Below are 18823 nucleotides of genomic sequence, written 5' to 3'. Positions count from 1 at the left end.
CTCAATATACTATCAGGACATTTCCCCCTGTCCTTTCTCTCTTCTGAGAAATCCCTCACACAGTCCGGCAAATCCAGAGTGCGCTCTTCATGGTCCTGACTCCGGGAAGAGGCGGGCTTCCTGGTGGCAACGCGGGCCATCTCCGCCCGCCGGGCACGCACCTTGAGTTGAGCGGGATGCCGAGCCCCTGCAGCGTCCGAGAGGAGCCCCTGCCGGCCTCGGTACCCTGCCTGCGAGGGCCCCCGCGCCCCATTCCGCGTACGTCTGTCCCACAGACTTGTCTCTAAACACACACGCCGGTAAACCCACCCTCACCCCTTTCCGAGCCCGGCCGGGACTGTTCTGTGCCTACAAGGCAACTGCCTTTTGAACCCACGCAAGCGACAGGTCTCTGCGCCCAAAGGACAACTCGTGGCAGCGAGCGGCCACCCCTCGCAGGCAAGCCTGGGTGGCTCAGGCCAGTCGGCCTACGGATCCCGGCGCGCAGCCTGGGCTTCCGGAGAAGGGGCGGCTTGGCCTTGACCGCGTTGTGGAAGCACCTGAGCAGAGAGACCCGGATCAAGGCGGGCTGCAGACCGAGTCCCTGAGGGTATTGACGGGGGTACGAACGCGGACCCCGGGAACTAGGAGAAAAAGGAAAGGACAGTGAGGTTAAGCAACGGCCTCTGCCGGACACGAAATCCCCGTGTAGTTTCTGGGGACGGGAAACGTTTCTGATTCATTTCCTCCGCCCTCTCCTCCATTCCTTTCCACCTTCTCCACACACAAATTTTATACTGAAGGTTTCTGAAAATGTTTCTGGCAAGGAAAAAAGAAAATGCCAGAGATGGAAGACATCTGGAAACATCACCTTTTGTTTTTCGTTTGTTTGTTTTACATCCTTGTTTGTCTGATGGCATTCATTCACTTATTCAATTCTAATTGCGGTAAGCACACCTCAGCTGCTTCCTGGCCATTTGCTTGCATTTCAAATCATTTGCCTATACAGTGAAAGTGAAAACAGTAAGGTCTGTTGAAGAAAATGTAGCAAAATACTCCACGCCTTTGAGATGAGCAACTATATGTTAGACAGGACATAATAAGGACTAAGCATACAAGAACGATTGCTACACTGTATCCCCCCCAAAACTGAACACGTTTTTCCTCAAAAGTCCATTAGGAGAGAAAAACACTAGGCACAGACTGGAAGGACATACTCGTAATTCACACATTGTAAAAGGTGTTGGAGTCTGAGGAACCTACAGATACGTGAAAATACAGTAAGTACTTTAACAAGATGTAGGTCTGAGCACTGCTGCTGTGAGGATAGGTTGGAAGCCCTTTGTTTTGAGGTCGGGCACCTTAGAAGAGGGCAGCAAGGTAGTAAGGAAGTAGTTGCACTTGTGGGTAAGGTGTCAAAAGCCTAGGCAGAGAGCTGTTTCCGCCCGGTTTCGAACCGGGGACCTTTCGCGTGTAAGGCGAACGTGCTGACCACTACACCACGGAAACGTCGCACGCACAGCTCCTTTTACAAGTCCAATAAAACGGCATTTCTTTGGTGCTCCCCAAGTCTCATAATTTTGAGTATTTCTCTTTTAGTATATTTTCACTCACTCACCTTGCTTTCCCTCCTTTTGAAAAACGTGCTAAAACAAGAATATAGGAACTCTACGACTCATAACCAAACGTAGCTCAAAAGCAGAGTCCAAATTCCTTCCCCAACATCAGGCAGGGTAACCTCAGGCTCCTAGGGCATGTGATTACAAGGAACTACCCGATAGTACCCTGTGACTTTCATTTCCATCTCTCTTGCTCATCGTAGGACCCAGGACATAACACACAGAGCCCTGAAGACCCCCAAACTACCGAGAGGGCATGCTTGTCTGGAGGAGACTGCTGAGCGGGGCGGGGTGGGCTGTGCCCCAGGAGGGAGTGACGAAAGGAGTAGTGTTTGGGAATTCATGGGACCGGACTTTGTGCCGAGTAGGTTGAGGTGGGAGTCGTCAGTCAACTTCTTATCCAGTGTCACTCACACTGCCCTGGAACGCCTGTGCTTCGAGCCATGTCAATCTGTGCAACAGCTGACGTACTAGCCTATACTTTATTTTTCTCCTCACTTCACCTGCCCTTCGTCACTGTATTTGTCCACTTCCCAGCTTTTACCTCAAGGATCAGGAAGGTGCTCGGCAGCAAAACCATGGTCTTTCCTCGAATTCTCTGTGAGAAATTCGTGATAGGACAGCTCTGCATCAGCACGTCTGACAAAGAGCAAAGCTGAAAACTCCTGCTCTCAGCAACTCACACTTGGATTGGTCACAAGGCTGCAGGAAACAGAGAAGAGAGACAGTATTTCCCAGCTAGCAAGATTGGAGTCCGTTTTTTCCCTGATATCGAGTTGGCAGCATAAATGATGATTTATTATTTTCCAATAATTTGATTAGAAGTTTATTGTTAAGCGAGTAATGAGTAGCCCCCAACGTGGCCAATCCTGACCCTACCAGATGTCCTGAAATAGTATGCAAGCCTGAGGTAGCAAAGGGCACATGCACTGAGTATTATAATAAGTTTGCATGAAATCAGTTAATTACTTTTAAAATTGCCAAATGAAACCACAGAGATAAATGGTCGTTCATTTTCCGGTACAGATGAACTTACTTGCAAGGCAGAAATAGAGACAAAGATGTAGGGAGCAAAGTTATGGATACCAAGGTGGGAAGGGGGAGTGAGATGAATTGGGAGATTGGGATTGACATATATACACGACTATGTATAAAAGACATAACTAATGAGAACCTACCATATAGCACAGGGAACTCTACTCAATGCTTGTGGTGACCTAAGTGGGAAGGAAATCTGAAAAAGAGGGGATATATGTGTACGTATAACTGATTCACTTTGCTGTACAGCGGAAACAGACACAACATTGTAAAGCAACTACACTCCAGTAAAAATAAACTAAAAACAAAAAAAGAGGAAACGGTTATAACACTACTTGGTTTACACTACTCTAATTTATATTAGAATTTTTTTCTTGTTCTTTTATTTGTTTTGGATTAGATTTGACTAAAGGCAAATGAGTGAAAACAACTCCAGATTAAGTAATGGGTGTGGAAAATAGCTGTAAACATATGAAAGTGCAGAAATTGAAAGCACACCCATTGAAGCTAGATCACTAATTCAGTAGCCTTGCCTCACACTGTATGGTCCACGTAACAGTAATGTAGACGTCACTCATCTGGGAGACTGTAGAAATGGTGACTTTCAGGCCCTGTTGCAGATGTAGTCATCTAAAATCCTCACTGTAATGGACCATACCAGGTCATTCATGTGCTCACAAAATTTTGAGAAGCATGGCTCTAAGGCGCTATTCAATGTGCCAAAAAGTTATCGGGCGCAAAACTGGGGGGATCTGAGGGGAGAGGTTGACCATTCAATGAATCAATCAAGAAAAACGAACGTCTCCGTTGTGTTAAAAGTTCTAGGAGGCAAAAATAATTGAAGAGGTCACACAAAACCGAACTGGCAATGTCTGACACCTGATCTAAAAAGTAAAGGAAAGACCAAGAAGCAATCACTCTAGGCAATTCTAATCTTCATCTCACGATTTCAGGGCAAGTATTCTGGGTTTTTAGCACCTTTCAAGGCTCTTGGGAGAGTTGTTGATATTATATTTATTTTGTAAGCAAGGGGACTAATGCTGTCCTCTCTCCTCCTAGGACTTCAACGCATATCAACTCCAGTTACTTCCAATTTGTACTTGTCATATTTAAAACATTGCCTTCTAAGGCCCCGCTGGGATTCGAACCCAGGATCTCCTGTTTACTAGACAGGCGCTTTCACCAACTAAGCCACAGAGCCAATTATGACAGAGTGCTGATTCTGATAGTATTTGAAGTAGATGTCACTTTCCCGTTTCACCAATGCATTTCTCAAGAATTTTTGACTAATGCTAGAGCCTCGGGACTATTTCTCAGAATTTCTATCAAGTTCTTTTACTTTCTCTCGCCTGAAATATGCACAGAAGTTTACATGCTGTGCCAAGACACGAAAAACTTTCTGAGCCTCTGGACCCTTGAAATAGGTAGCCAAACCACTTCACTTCTAGGAGCTTCTTCAACTTCGTTATAGGAGATACTTCTCAGTTTCAAATCTGCAATTGGGAAATGATGGTGCTCATCGGTCTTGAAACATAACATGAACTGGAGCACTTTGAAGGACTTCACCACACCTTTTGCTACTCTTACTGTGAAAAAGCAATATCTTACAAAAGAGAACTGTGCTTTCCAATATTGATATTGGAGCTATGTGGCAGGTAAAGGCATGCAAAAGGAAAAGAGAAGGTAAGAATTCAGCAAATGTATACACGTTAAGAACGATGTTTGACACAGAGATATAGACAATATAAAACTTAGGTAGATATGTCTTACTTAAAAATGTCATAAAGTTCTTAACTGGTCCTAGTTCCTGAAATAAACAATCAATGCATAAATATCAGAGAGTTATCCTCTCCTTTGAGAATGAGAGGCAGTATGGAATGATGCTTGAGAGCACAGACTGTGATGCCAGGCTCCATTGGTTCTTTGTTCCAAACCTGTCATTGTATTTGTGACCTTGAGAAAATAATGTAAAATCTTTATTTCTTGTTTTCATTTACTCAAATTCTTTGGGGAGTGCTGGCAGATAGTGTAGGTTATGACTAGCCTCAATCTATAAGACTTCTACAAGCGTGTCATATCTAGGCCAGGTACACAACATTGCTTCCTGAGCTGATAGAGAATAGTGTAAGGAAACTGCCTGTATCTCTTGCAATAGCAGGCAATTTGTTTCCTTTTGTTGTTTATTTCAACAGCTATAGCTGCCTTCTGTAAAGGTAGGTCACATTTTCTACTCATTTCTATTTGAAGAACTCCTTTGTTGTAATCAAATCTGTATGATTTAAAATTTTCTGCCCAATGCAATATACCTCTCCTATTGTATTTTAAGTGTCAGGTATTATGTGTATTAATGGGAAGACTAAGTTAAATTAGGAACCACCTGCATTTATGCATATCAGAGATGCCTAAAACTTACACACACACACACACACACACACACACACACACACACACACACACACACACAAATCCACCCAGCATTAAAGTAATCTATGAAGTCTTTAAGAACAAAAAAGAAGTCGTGATGAATATTGCCTGGGAGAAGTCTGAGCTCTGTGAAGAACCCACCAAAGAACATTGAACTGGCCTCTGTTCTTTCTGAAGAACTTGGATTTTATAATGGGACCATGGTGTGATAGATAAACCCAGTTTTGTGGGGCAGGATGTAACAAAGAGAAGTGGTTCAGATGTTTATTGGCCCAAATGGAAATAGTTTAGGGCCAAGATAGGAAAGAAAACACTTTGGGTGTGATTTGAAACTTTGTGAGAGAAACCCACCAAACTTCAAGTTCAACATAAACCAGATGGCTCCATTTCAGATGTCTTTTACAGGCTAAAGACAAATCTCGTTGGTCTGGTTTGCATTTCAGTGTGTGAATGGGACTCTAGGAGAGTATTTGGCAGGACAAGTATACATCATCTAGCACAGATAACCATATAAATATCTCTGCCATGTCCCTCACCAAAATAAGACAACAATATCACATTCCTTCAGCTTTGAACAACTACTTATCATGCACCTACTGTCAACCAGGCGTTTGCCTCAACACTGATTTCAGTGGTGGCAAAGAGATATGTTCCTTATTGTAATTTTTAAAATTAAATTTTTATTTTGGAATAATTTTAGAAAAGTTGCAAAGACAATACAGAGAATTGCCTTATACCCATTACCTAGTTTCCCTTAATATTAGCTCCTTCCATTACCATGGTACCTTTGTTAAAACTAAGAAACCAACGTGGGTACTTTACTAATAACTAAACTCCTGACTTTGTCTATATCACATCAGTTTTCACACTGATGTCCCTTTTGTTTCCAGGATCCTACATTCAGCCTCCTCTAGTCTGTGACAGTTTCTCAGTGTTGATGAAGTATTTCTGTAGTATACTTGACTGTTTTCCAATCTGGGTTTGTCTGATATTTTTTACATGATTGGTTTGGGGTTATAGGTTTTTGTGGGAGACCACAGAGATAAAGTACTGGTCCCATCGCACCATAGCAGATGTTACATGATAGGAGCATAGCTTACCATTGGTGATGCCAACCCTGATCATTTTGAAGGTAGTGTTTGCCATTTTTCTCCCTTGTGAAGTTCCTATTTTTTTTTCCTACTTCCTACTCTACTATTTAGAAGTTAGTCACTAAGTATGGCCCATATACCGGAAGGGAGGGAATTAAGCTTCATCTCCTGGGGTGGGGGGTGGGGGTGTGTGTGTGGGGGGGGAGTATTTACTTATATTAGTTGGAATTCTTCTGTAAGGAAAATGTTTCCCTTCTCCTGTATTCATTGATTGATTTATATCAGTATGGACTCGTGAATATGTATTTTATACTTTGGATGATAATCCAAAACCACACGATCTGTTGTTCAAACTGTTCCAGCTTTGGTCATTGGGAGCGCTTTCCCTGTTATAAAGAGACAATTGGCAAAGCTCTTTCTTTCCTACTGTGTTGATATTAATAAATTTTTTTTTCACACATCATATAAAAAAATCGTGTTTCATCTTTCGCTGAACTAGTTAAGACCCAAGTGTGGAAGTGTAGAAAGTGTGGATGGTTTCCCAGTTTATTTTTGGACGAAAATAATCCAATAGGGTCAGTTTCTTTGCAAGAATCAGTTACCCAGAGGAAAAATAATATGCCCAAAGCAGCTCTATTTCCCTTGCTGGTCACTCACTACTATCCTTTCGCCCTGTAGATGGGATTCAAACGAGGACTTCAACCTTGCGGGAAATCAACGTCTAAATTTTTTTAAGTTCTCCGCGCGAGGTTTGTTTCTCACCCTGACGTTAATTGCGACATCGCAGTGGACCTGAGACTGGAAGAACTCTCATCTGCGTTGAAATCTAAGAGGAAAGCCTTGTGGCACAAATTGCCCGGTACGGGGACCGAACCCACGACCTTGGCGTTATTAGCAGCAGGCTCTAACCAACTGAGCTAACCGCTAGTACGCTCCTCTGTAAGCAAGTCAATGAAAAGGAAACAAAATGGTTTCTTCAAATTCTCGGGGCGGGGTGCCGGGGGGCTGGGGGGCCGGAGGGGTGGGGCGGGGGGAGGCGGGGAGGGAGGAGAAGGAGAGGGAACACAAAGAACCGAAACAACCGAAAAGTAACGTTAATTTTTTAAATCTCCACATTCTTCCTATTTCACTCTCCCCCATCTCGGAGTTAGGAAAAAGAAAAAGAGAGAAAAAAAAACATTTGGCCTGATTGAACTCTGCTTCTTGGAGGCCTCCCTCTAACTGACGACTCTGAGCCCCCCCTAAAGATCAGATTCAAAGTCCCCGAGTGAGCCTTCCTTCCTCCTACCTATTTAAAATAATTTATAAAAATAAATTATTTTTAAAATAATTTTATTTCATACTATCAGAGTCCTTAATCCATCTGGAATTCATTTCTGTTAATTGTATGAGATGAAGCAATTTTCTTTTCTTTGAAGAGTTTAGCTACTTGTACCAACTGCACTTGAAAAGTTCATTAACTTCCTGCCGTTCTAAGACGACGAATTTAGCCCTGTTTTTCATATTCTATACCCTCCCCGTAAGGGATCTCACCTTTTCCGAAGGTTTCGATATTCTAAGGTACATTGACAATGCTCCAATCTTTCCCTAGCCCTCACCAGACACTCCATACATTCATTTGCTCTAACCAAAAACCTTTGCTTTATCCCGGATTCCTCTCTTCATCTCACACCTCACAACCCCTTTAAGAGCAAATCGATTAAATCTATATATAAATCTGACCACTTCTCACCACTTGCATTGTAAGCGTCCTCGGCTGGGCCACCATTGAATCCCACCTGGATTCCTGCAGAACCCTCCTCCCAGTCTCCCCGCTTTCACTCCTCTACCGTCCCATCTCAGCCAGCAGCCAGAACAATCCTAAAAATGAGTCAAGTCATGTCATCTATTTGTCCCAAAGCCTCTACTTGTTCCACATCTCACTCTTGGGGACTTCCACCAGGTTTTCTCTTTGCCTGGAATCCTCTTCCCTCATACTCTGGCATGGCTAAGTCTGTCAGTGAATTCAAGTCTTTGCTCAGATGTCAACCTCTCATAAGAGCTCAGATGAAACTGTAGCGCCATCTTAATCCACCTACCCTGCTCTATATTTTTGCCATGCCGGTTACAATCTCTTTCACATGGTAGTCATTTCCTATTATGTTTATTGTTTATTTTTTAATCACACCCCCTACTAGAACATAAACTCCACAAGAACAGGAATTTTATCTGTCACTGAGAACATCCCAAATATTAGAAGAGTGCCTAGTAACCAGCATCAGACGCCCAGTATTTTTTGAGTGAATGAATGATTGAATGTGACAAATATTTCCTTCATATTCCTTGGTCATTTCACGCTCAGTCTATACAAAATTCCATGTATTCTGCCAAAATTACATTTTCCATCCTCCAAGTCAGATGGCTAAGGGTCGGTCTTCTCCAACTCCCCCTTACCCTTATTCTGCCCATCTCCTCTGCCCACACGGTGCAATCTGTCACCAAGTCCTGCTTCTTAATCCCTCCTCTCTCTACTGCCTCCCCACGCCCACTCTTAACTACCTGGTTAACAATCCCTGTTAACCAGGTAATTAATTACCTAGCTGGAATGTATTGTATCTTTCATCTTTGTTGGTGTCTCCGCAGTCTCCCACACATTTCCAAGCCTCCAGCCTGTCCCCATTTGACTCCTCCCTCACATGACAGCCAGAGCAATCTAAACCCAAGCTTGTCTCTTTCCTACTTAAAATCTTTCCATGACTCTCCATTGCATTTGGAATCCTGTGCACACTGCACGATATGGTTTATAAGCATATCCATAATCTGCCCCTTCTTCTCCCAAACCATGTCTGACTCCTTGAAAGTTATCCAGATAGATGCGTTCTGTCTTCCAGACCCTCCTTTGCACGTGTTTTGTCTTTGGCCTGAAATACCCTTCTCCAGTTGCTAGAACTGGAGAACACACACCGTAAAACAGAATTCAAGTTTCAAGACTTAGATAAGAAAGGACCTTCTGCCCTGCTTCCATTCCCTTAGTACCTGTCGCTTGTTATGGAATCACTGGCTTACTTACCAGTCTCCCCACTAAATTGTAATCTCCAAAGCAGAAGTTTTCCTTCACCTCTGAATGTCTGGTGCAAAGCACGATACAAGGTACATAGACATCACCGTATAAATGTTAAATTATCATGTAAAGAGCTGTAGAAATTGTCTAATACTTTTCCTCTTGCCCCCCTCTGTAAGATGGCAATCTTGGGTTGTGGAATGCCTTTCAAAGTAGAAACAGCATGGACATTTAGAGTCGTATATACCTGGGTTAGAGGTCTGACTTTGGTGATTTGCTGTAGTGAGGGAGAAGCGAACACAGACTTCGGAGCCAATAGGGTTGAAATCCCAAATCGAACCTTTTCTAACCGGTTGACCTTGGGCAAGTTTCTTAACATCTTTCTGCCTCTGAATAGATATGAGTTTTATAGCAATTCCTGTATCATAAACTCATTTCAACAATTTGTTTTTATTTTATCAACCAACTTAAGATTGCTTATTTTTCCAAGGAGGTCTCTTCCAATGTATCCATAAAACAGGAGACAGATGTATTCAGGGAGTCATTCTTGCCTTTTCTTTTTTTCCATCAGGATGACATGTGCTAAGGAATATATCGTAGCTACTCAAAGACCTCCCATTGGTTACAGTACAGAGGTCAGCTTAGGTATCTGCTCTTCCTCCCTTTCTCCCTTTGTTCTCAGGCCCAAGAGTTTTCCTGCCCTAGCCACCCTATCTGGGAGAGATGTGAGGTAGAGGGTGATTTTATAAGGTACACATTAAAAGAAAAGTAGAAGCTTTGGTTCCTTAATTGAGCATTTCTCACTCGTAATTATGGAGGAATTATGACCTATGGTGTAAGGAAAAGAAGCAAGGTTGCACCACTCTCTTTTTTCCTCCCCTGGCCCTCCCACGGATGCTCTCATGGGTAAACCATTGATCCTCAAGGAAAAGTTGGCTTCAAGGTCAAATTGCATTAAAAGCTTCTCCAAAATAAATAAATTAAATTAAAAAAAATCTTCCCCAAGAACCAACTGAGGAGCAAAATGGCAAGAAATGAGGACTTGGCCTCCCTAGGGGACCAGATAAAGGAACCACTTCTTTGAGCCAAATAAAAGCAGGCTAAGATTTAGAGAGAATCTATTCCTCTTCCCGAAGATGCAAGAGAATATGGGTTGTACTTTTTGCCTCCCTGGCACGTTTGTTCCCAGAGAAAAAAGCAGGAGGCAGTGTCCTGACTGAGCTCACCCTTGACACAGAAAGGAGTGGGTAGGGAGGGGAAGGCAAGTCTCCGTTCACTTCCAAAGCTATGGTTCCACTCATTTTCATTCTGCTATCACCACTAGATACTTTAGTCCTTCATTTTCCTCTAGAATGTAGGTTAGGACCACAAGGTGAGTGTGTAAAGCTCTCACCTTAGATCTGGGGTATTTTTGCTGTAGAAAATTAGAAGTGACTGAGGCACTTCACTATGCTGAGGTCCAAATCAGAGTACGAATGGCAAGGAACACAAGTTATTTCTTGTGGGCATGAGGCCTTCGGGAATGCCCTTGCTCCCTATTCTTTGGGGATTTTGATTTTGCACCAATGGAAAATGAAGGGGCTGACAGTCTGAAAGATCTTCTCCCAACAGAGCCCTGGGGCGGTGGAGAGGGCACCCCAAAGCCAGGGCTGCCGCCTGCCTTAACTGATCCAGTGACAGGGGTGCTCTGAGCAGAGCGGGTCATGGAGGGGTCCCCAAACATAGTTTTTCTTGCAGAAATGCTGGCCTTCCCCAAGGCAAAATGTGTGCCCTGGCTGGTCCGGCCCTGGTTGTTTGGGCCGCAGCCTGTTCCCAAGGGTGTGATGCTGCTAGTGGTCCCACTTGGCTCTGCTCCAGTGCTGAATGCTCCAGGGTTGGAGCTCATGTCTGGGGCAGTGACGCCCATCCCAGTCTCCTCACAGTCTATAGGGGTCACTAATCCCCCAAAGTCAAAAGGTCGTGGGGCTGTACTGCCAAACACTGAGCCACAAGCCCCACTCCGGTGGGTTGGGGTGACAACTCCCAAACCGTTCGTATTAGCTTGACCGGAGTGCTGCCAAAGGCCGGCCAGAAGCTGGCCGGGATGTGAAAGGTGGAGGCTGATGGTGCCAAGCCCCCAAAGGCTGACTGCGTGGTACCGCTGAAGGATGGCTGGGCTGGAGTCGGTGTTGGGATTGAGGAGGCCACTGGTGAGCTTCCAAACATGAAAGAGCTATTGAAGCTTGGGCCAAGGGCTGGTTGGGGGGTTTCTTGCTTCTGCACATATGCAGCCCCAAATGCAGGTTGGGGAGTGGCTCCCAGGGATAGTGGGAAAGGTGGCCTTGAGCTTGACTCCAAGGGAATTGTGAATGCTGCGGTCGAACTGGAGATCCTGGATGACAATGTAGGCTGGTTGGTGGTTACTAGGGCTGAAGTTGCCAGAGGGCTACCCACAGCGCTACAATTGGCAGCGCTCCTGGTAGGGGATATCTGGACAGCACTGGGAAGAACCTGGCTAAAGATGGTGACTGTGTGCACAGTAGGAACGGTTGGACGCTGGCATAGTGGGAAAGTGAAGCCTGCAGCTGGGGAGAAGCTGGCCCTGAAGGCACAGGCAGCCCCGAGAGGGAAAGGGGGGCAAGTGGAAGGGATGGAGCAAGTGTTGCCCATGGTACTGGTAACATTCACTCCACCAAAATCCAAAGGTGGCTTAAAAGAGCCTTTGGATGTGCTGGCTGGGGTGGTGGACACGACTACAGAGGTAGCCTTGACCAGGCCATGGAAGAGACGGGTAGAAGCAGGAGTAGGTGGAGGAGGGGTCTGCTTGAAAGAGAAAGGAGCTCTCACGGGCATAGTTTTAAGTGGTCTTAGGCTGCCAAAGATAGCCTTGAAGGTGGGAGTTGAGATACCCGGAGGTGTAAGATGCTGTAAGATGCTGCAGCTGTGCTTGAAATTCTGGAATATGAGGAGCCTCCTATCTCACTATTGGCTGGGAGCCCCAAAATGGGTTTTGACAAGCGTTCAGCAGAAGTTGCAACAGGAGGTGCAGATGCAGGAAGATGGGGGCCTGGGCTGCTCATCAATCCAAACAAAGTGCTTTGCATAGTGGGTGCTGCAGGGATAATGGCAGGTGAGTCTCAGGGTATGGCAGCCTGAGACGTTGAAGGTGGCCACGTGGTGTCAGTGACTGGTGATGTGGGAAAACAAGGGTCAGAAGGATGAAAGCAGTTGTGGGTTTTGAGTCTGAAGAGGTGCCTGAAAGGGGCTCTGACTGTGAGCACCCACGTGGGGCCAGCAGGCCCGCTGTCTTCAGAGGCGAGTGGGCCACACTGATTGCCTCTCCGGTAGGTTGTGGGAAGGCCAGTGGACTTGGAGACTTCTGCATTTTATGTAAGCTTTCCAGCGGAGGATCAGCGCCCTGGGACAGGGAAGGCTGAAGAGCAGACCAAGTGTCAGGGACAGAGTCTGTGGTGACCTCAGTCGTATCCTCTCTGGCTTTGTTGCTCCGTTGGAGTCCAGCTTTCTTCCCTAAGGCCAGGTCTTCAGGAACTGCATAAGCAAGCTGAGGAGGTGGAGTCAGGGACAGCAGGCTGCCAGGGCTTGATAGAAGCAGGGGAATCTGATTTTGCTACCCAGAGCTGCCAGATGTTTCTCGGGACTCATCGGATACCGGTGGGACTGGAGAGTGAGACGGATGGCCATGTTCTTTCCTTGTTATTGGCCACTCTGGTATCTGGAGTGATGTACTGGTAATACTTCTCTTCCAAGGCTCAGAGAAATCTCTAGAAGAGCTGTAAGAGCTTGTAATAGCATTTCCTTGGGAGCTAAGGGGGCCACCTGTGTGTGTGCTGGCCAAGGAGTCCATGGAGGAGCAGCTGGGCCTGTTATTCAAGCTGTGATCCGAGCCCCAGCAGTCGAGGCTTCTCTGCAGAGGCCCAGGCCTGGGCACAAAAGAAGTGAGGACTCCATTTTTCGTCAGAGGCTTAAACGCAGATGGTCTGGTCTCTGGAATCCTTCTCCTACTGTCCAAGCTCTCATGGAACAGTCGTTCTTCCCACCTCACTTTCCCCTTCTTGCACTCTCTGAGGGCCCTCAGCACTGTCTCCTTCGCACATGGGTCTGGGGGCTTCTCAGAAGGTGAGACCCCTGCAGAGTTCGTTTCCTCTGCTGGGGCAGTGGAGGGGGGCGCTGTCCGCTCACGAGGAGCGAGTTTGATGGTCACCGGGCTCCAGATTGCCCTGGGGTGCCGAAGAGACCAGATACTCCGCTTGAAGTAACTTTCCCACCCGTCTGAGGGAAGAGGCCCCACGATGGAGCTCCGGGACCTGTTCATGGGAAAGCGCCTCCAAGCCTCGTTGACCACCCACGCGTTGGGACTCGTAGGATCCCCGTTCGGCGGCCTCCTCGCAGGTCTGTGCCGAGCGGCAGGGTGGGCACGATGGACGTGCTGAACCCGGGGGACCTGATGAAGGGGCTGAGCTGGCCGGCGGTTCAAGGGCCTCTCCGACAAGTCTGTGCGCCCCTCTGCTGGGGATGACGGCGAGAGTCCCAGCTTGCCCTCGTAAGTGCCCATGTGGAGCAGTGAGGCGGAGTCGGTGACTCTGACTTCGGGTTTGGGCTCCCGAGGTTTCTGACGCCGGCTGACTCAGCCGCAGTCGAAGTGTTCCGGTGACGGTTGGGATCCCTGCGCGAGGAGAGTGAAAGGGTCTCGGGGCGCTCCTCACCCTCCAGGTCCTGCATCCGAAAGTGAGCGGCCGGTGGAAACAGAGGACACGCGGGACCTCGGCAGCCCCCGTAGCCTGCTCTGCTAGTTTGAGGCTTCAGCTGGCCGCTCTGGCCTCTTTTCTCTCCTCTCCGGGTTGCAGCGCGCGGCACGAGGAGAGGGATTGGAGAGGAAGCGCGCGGCCAGAGTCCCAGAGCTAGAGTCGAGCAGGCGCCGGGTCTCCAGACTCCGGCTCCCGGCCCCGGCACCGCTCCGTCCGCCCGCCCGCCCGCCCGTCCCCCGGAGTCGGAGTAGGGAGGGCAGTCCGAGCCCCTCAGCGTGAGTCGGTGGAGGTTGGGGGCGGGGGGCGGGGCGCTGGCGGGAGCGCGGGACCGGAGACCCGGGCGCGTGGACCTGGGCAGCCCAGACGGCGTTCGTGGCGCCAGCAGCGGGGAATAACGGAGGCCGGGTTTGCTGCTTGGGGATTCCCGCCCTTCTTCCTTTCCTTTGCCCTTTCCTTTCTGCAGCCAGTAGGTGTCAGTCATTTGCCTCCGGGATGACAAGCTCCGGACGCAGCCACCATCCAGGGTCGCCTCCCCGAGGCTGAATGTGTGTCGCCCTCCGATTGTTCGCACTTTGAGTATGCAGGTACGGTGGCACCGTGGCGGGGTCTCGAGGCTCCGGAGGGGGCCAAAGGGATTTCTTCTCTGCCGACCGAGAACCTGAGCGCCTCCGCAGGCACCCGGCTTTGTCCCTCGCTCAGCAACCCCCCCGCCCCCCCCGCCCCGGCCACCCTCTCCAATGGCGATCCTCAGCTAGCCCAGTGGGGTCGGAGCGCCAGGAGGGGAGCAAAGAAGTGGGAGATTTAATCTGCGGCTGAATATTCAGGCTAAGCCAGAGTGAACTAGGGCACTAACATTCTGAGAAATTCAAAAACGAATAACGTTTTAAGGTTTCTAATACCATTCCTTCCAATAACGATAAAAATGGCACGGATTGAATACGATTCTTTCAAGAAAGGTCATTTTAAGGTCGTTAAGTTAAGGAACTCGGAGAACGAGTTCCATTCAAAACCCACACTGTCCAAAAATGGGTCCAGACATCTCCCACTTCACCGATCTCTTTCTCCTTGAATTTGTTATTTCCACAGAATTTTACGCCAATATAAGGTATGTTTACGCTTAAAGTCTTTATTCGATCGTTCTACGATACTAGTCTGCACCAAATAGAGGTATAGACACTGAAATCTGAAATTTTGATATGTGACGGAACCACAAATCTGTTATAATTAATTCTTTTGGTTTCATTTATATTTGCATTTACTGATAGAATGCAATCAATCAGAACATCGTAATTAGATAATAAATTTGAAAGGCCCTTTACTGGAAGTTGTAACAGAAGTAAATATGGAATGTGTCACCTCTTTCTCCAAGAGGTCGCGTACAATATATTGATATAAGACCACCTCCACTGAAGGAATATTTCCATTGCTCCTCTACTGGACACCAGGGATGGAAGGAATTTTACAATTCGGGGCAGTGTGTCCCTTCAGATAGGTAGAAGAGTTTTGGAACTGCCTAGTGAGAGAATGGTGGGATTTCAAAGTAAGGTGGGAAGCAAGAAGCCAAACTAGCGGATTCTCAAACTCGTGGATGTCAACTGGTTGAACATGGAAGAGGTAGAAATTGATTCGGTTTTTGTGCGTGCTTGTAGCCCAGTTGGAGTAAAGTTGAGCCAGGGACGGAAAAGCTCTGTAGCAGAGGATGGTTTCGATCCATCGACCTCTGGGTTATGGGCCCAGCACGCTTCCGCTGCGCCACTCTGCTTCACCTTGGAGGACTGCCACTGTTCTTCCCTTCGATGATTATGTCACCGTTTCTGCGCTGAACATTTTTTTCGATTTCCTTTCTTTCTGATGGTTTTCGTCGCCCCTCTCTCTCGAGGCACGTAAGAGATCAGCTCTTCCGCAACCAGATGACCTCGGGTCATCACCTTCGGGTCTGCAATTTTCCAGCCTGCCCAAGAGTGCCCAAGCTCGTCATTGAACCCCCTCGCCAGCACCCCTCCCCACTCCCTGGAGCCGCTAGCCTCTCGGAGCGGAGCAAGAGCCCGCGGAGCAAAACTCTGGGTGGACCCTTCTCGGGGAGAAGAGCGGAAGTCGTGGAGCCAACTCTGCTGCCGCCGGAAAGGAAACGTGTTAACCATCTCCTCTGTTACCTGTCGAAAGATCTTAGATAACACTTTGAGTAAAAGAGAGGCATTTTGTTTGCTCGCAAGGGCGCAAGATTTTCAGGACGGTGTGCCTGAAATAGAGTTAACCCAATTAGTTTCTCAAATTATTACACGGGGGTCACAATTCCGATTGTATCTCGTTTGGGGCCGTTTGGACTAAACAAATTTTTTAAAAGATAGGACCTTCCTTTTCTCGAGGCTTATATTACAGAGCAGAGCCTTTGGGAAGTTCCTGGACACAGCTCTCATTTGCAGCTGCCTCTGCGATGACGCTAGAAGGGGCCGGTCTGGAAGCTTGTAAATCTTTTCTCTTTAGCACTGGAAGCTTTTGGAGAGTGAGCGTAGAGTGTTCCTTCAGTCACATGGCTAGGCCGAGGCTTGTATGCTAGTGTGTTTTTGTTTGTTTGCTTTTTCTCCTTGTACTCCATGTCCCCGTCCACAATAAAACTTAAGGAGCGATGGTGGAGTGGCGAGCTTAGCAGCTCGCACCAGCAGAGTACCCTCCTCGGGTCTGCAGCCACGCGCACTGCCCTACCTGAGCCCAGCTATGCAGCTACCCCAGCCAAGGAAAGCGAAACTCCAGTATTCCTTTGGGGCTCTTACCCCGACCCCCCACCCCGAGATCTTTGTCATCTCAGGGAGATGCTGCCATCTTCAAATTGTACCCTCTCAAGAAAGTCTTTTTTCAAAACTTTTCTGACTGCAACTCAGTGTCGAAATACATTTTAAGTCACAACTCAATATAATATGCAAACAAATGTATGTATGTATATATATATATATATATATATATACATTTATACATATGAGAGAGAGATTTATATATATAAATGAGAAAGATAACTATCTGAATCTATCAATAATCTATACCAATATCGATATAGCTATAGATAGATGATAGATATTTGGAGAGTCAGAGAGGCCAAACTCTACCAAACAGTATTTTACTGCATGGGTTTATTCTGATGTTTCCTATTTCTATTCCTATATCTTCTATTTCATTTATTAAAATACCATTCATGACCTTTTTTTACATTGATTTTACACCCATTCACCTCTGAGTGATTTCAAAAACACTGTCACTTATATAATGCTATTCGAAATGTCTCTTCCTTTTAGAGTCAGATAAGGAAGATGTGAAAGACAGTGACCGTTACACAGTGGTCAAAGAATTAAGGAAATGGTTCTAATGCCACCAGCATTTTTTTGGTATCAAACAGGACACAGTGTTAACTCTCCCAGAGACTACACTCCACATGCCCCTATCTGTGATTATTCCTGCAGTTAGTGAAGGGAAATCACACTTATTCTAAACAGTCCCCTCTGATTAGGGTTTTTTTTTTTTTTTTTTTTTTCCACCTCTATTTCACAGTTGTGATGTGGATTCTTTTTCTCCTCTTCTGTTGAAGGATTCTTGCCTGTGTGACTAAGTAGGTAACTGCCCTCACCTCTTAGAGAATATTTTGCTTTTATTCCTCTATTTTACCATGTCCAACATATTGTTCTGATGCTGTTCGCTCTGTGTAGAGAATTCTTACCTCAGATATCTATAAGATTTACTCCCTGGCCTCCTTCAAGCTTTTGTTCAAATGTTGGGATCAATGGATCCAAAGGTTTTGGACAAATGCGGTCTGCCCTCCATTTTCCGTGACTACTTCAAACGATTTGTCTATTAAATTCCCCTAACATTTCTGCTAGGATGAATAATTCTCACCTTCCTTTGCTGTGTTGTCACAGTACACTGGTTGCAGTGTTACCCCATTCATTCAACATTTACTCTTGCTAGCTGTGGTTTATGGCTCTCTACAATCAGTTAGATGTTTGTATACTGGAAATTTCAACCTTAAAGTATTTGGGATCATTTGAGATACTTGGAGACATGACTCACCACACTTCAGCCCCACACCGAGAAGAAAAAAACAAAGAGGGTAAAAAACCTTCCTTCAATCTTTTAATAATATTTTAAAATAAGAAATTCCTGTTGTTGATGTCTGAGGGTGATGACATCTACTGGATGAGTTGATCTGTCCAGCTAATTGTTCAGTGGCTGTTCTGAAGTAGATTTTATCTGGTAGGTATTAATAAATGATAAAAGATCCTCAACATTGTGACAATTCCCACAAGTCAATCCACATGCATTTCTCCACACCTCTGGTCTCTAATCTTCAAAGCTTACTCTTTTCAGATTCCTGATCTTCCAGCCAACCATTCCCTTTTGCCTAGGATTCCATATACAGCTTTATCTTAGGCCACTTCTCTCTCCATGTAAAGAGGAACATCAAATGAACCATCTAAAGCTCTAACCACTGGGAGGATTTCTTTTCACCACTATCTTGCAGGGTTACTTCTGAGTGGGAGATTGTGTCACAGCAGTTCATTTAAAGCTCACAGCACCATACAGAACTCACCTATCTATGAACCAAGTGATTTGATTACCAAGGGCTCTTCTACCTAATTCCCCACATAATGGTTCTTAACTTCTCTGATATGTCAGACTGGACATTTCCACGGACATTTCATTAGTCAAACCAAGTCACATGGCCAAGTTCATGAGGAAGAGGAAGTGTTTATATTATATAATAAATATATTATTTCAATGAAATAATCATAAATAATTATAAATTCACATGAAGTAATCATACTTATAGTTATAAATTCACATGAAGTTGCAAAGATAATGTATCAAGGTGGCATGTATCAATAGTTCATTTTTTTTACT

At 46.0% G+C, this 18823-nt stretch overlaps 1 protein-coding gene across 1 annotated transcript; it reads right to left on the bottom strand.

Annotated features, from left to right (window-relative positions):
• Positions 1 to 7213: 7213 nt before the first annotated feature.
• Positions 7214 to 13765, bottom strand: LOC309638559 (POM121-like protein 2). The gene is given in 6 exon segments (XM_082414640.1): positions 7214 to 11237; positions 11240 to 12091; positions 12094 to 12307; positions 12311 to 12381; positions 12384 to 12798; positions 12802 to 13765. Coding segments are annotated over 6 exon segments (3048 nt in total). The 5' UTR covers positions 13744 to 13765; the 3' UTR covers positions 7214 to 10683.
• Positions 13766 to 18823: the final 5058 nt, after the last annotated feature.

The sequence above is a fragment of the Balaenoptera physalus genome (genome assembly GCF_965194825.1).
Source record: "Balaenoptera physalus genome assembly, chromosome: 11".
Taxonomy (NCBI): Eukaryota; Metazoa; Chordata; class Mammalia; order Artiodactyla; family Balaenopteridae; genus Balaenoptera; species Balaenoptera physalus.
Note: the sequence above shows the minus strand (reverse complement) of the source record. Positions and strands in the feature narration are given on the sequence as shown.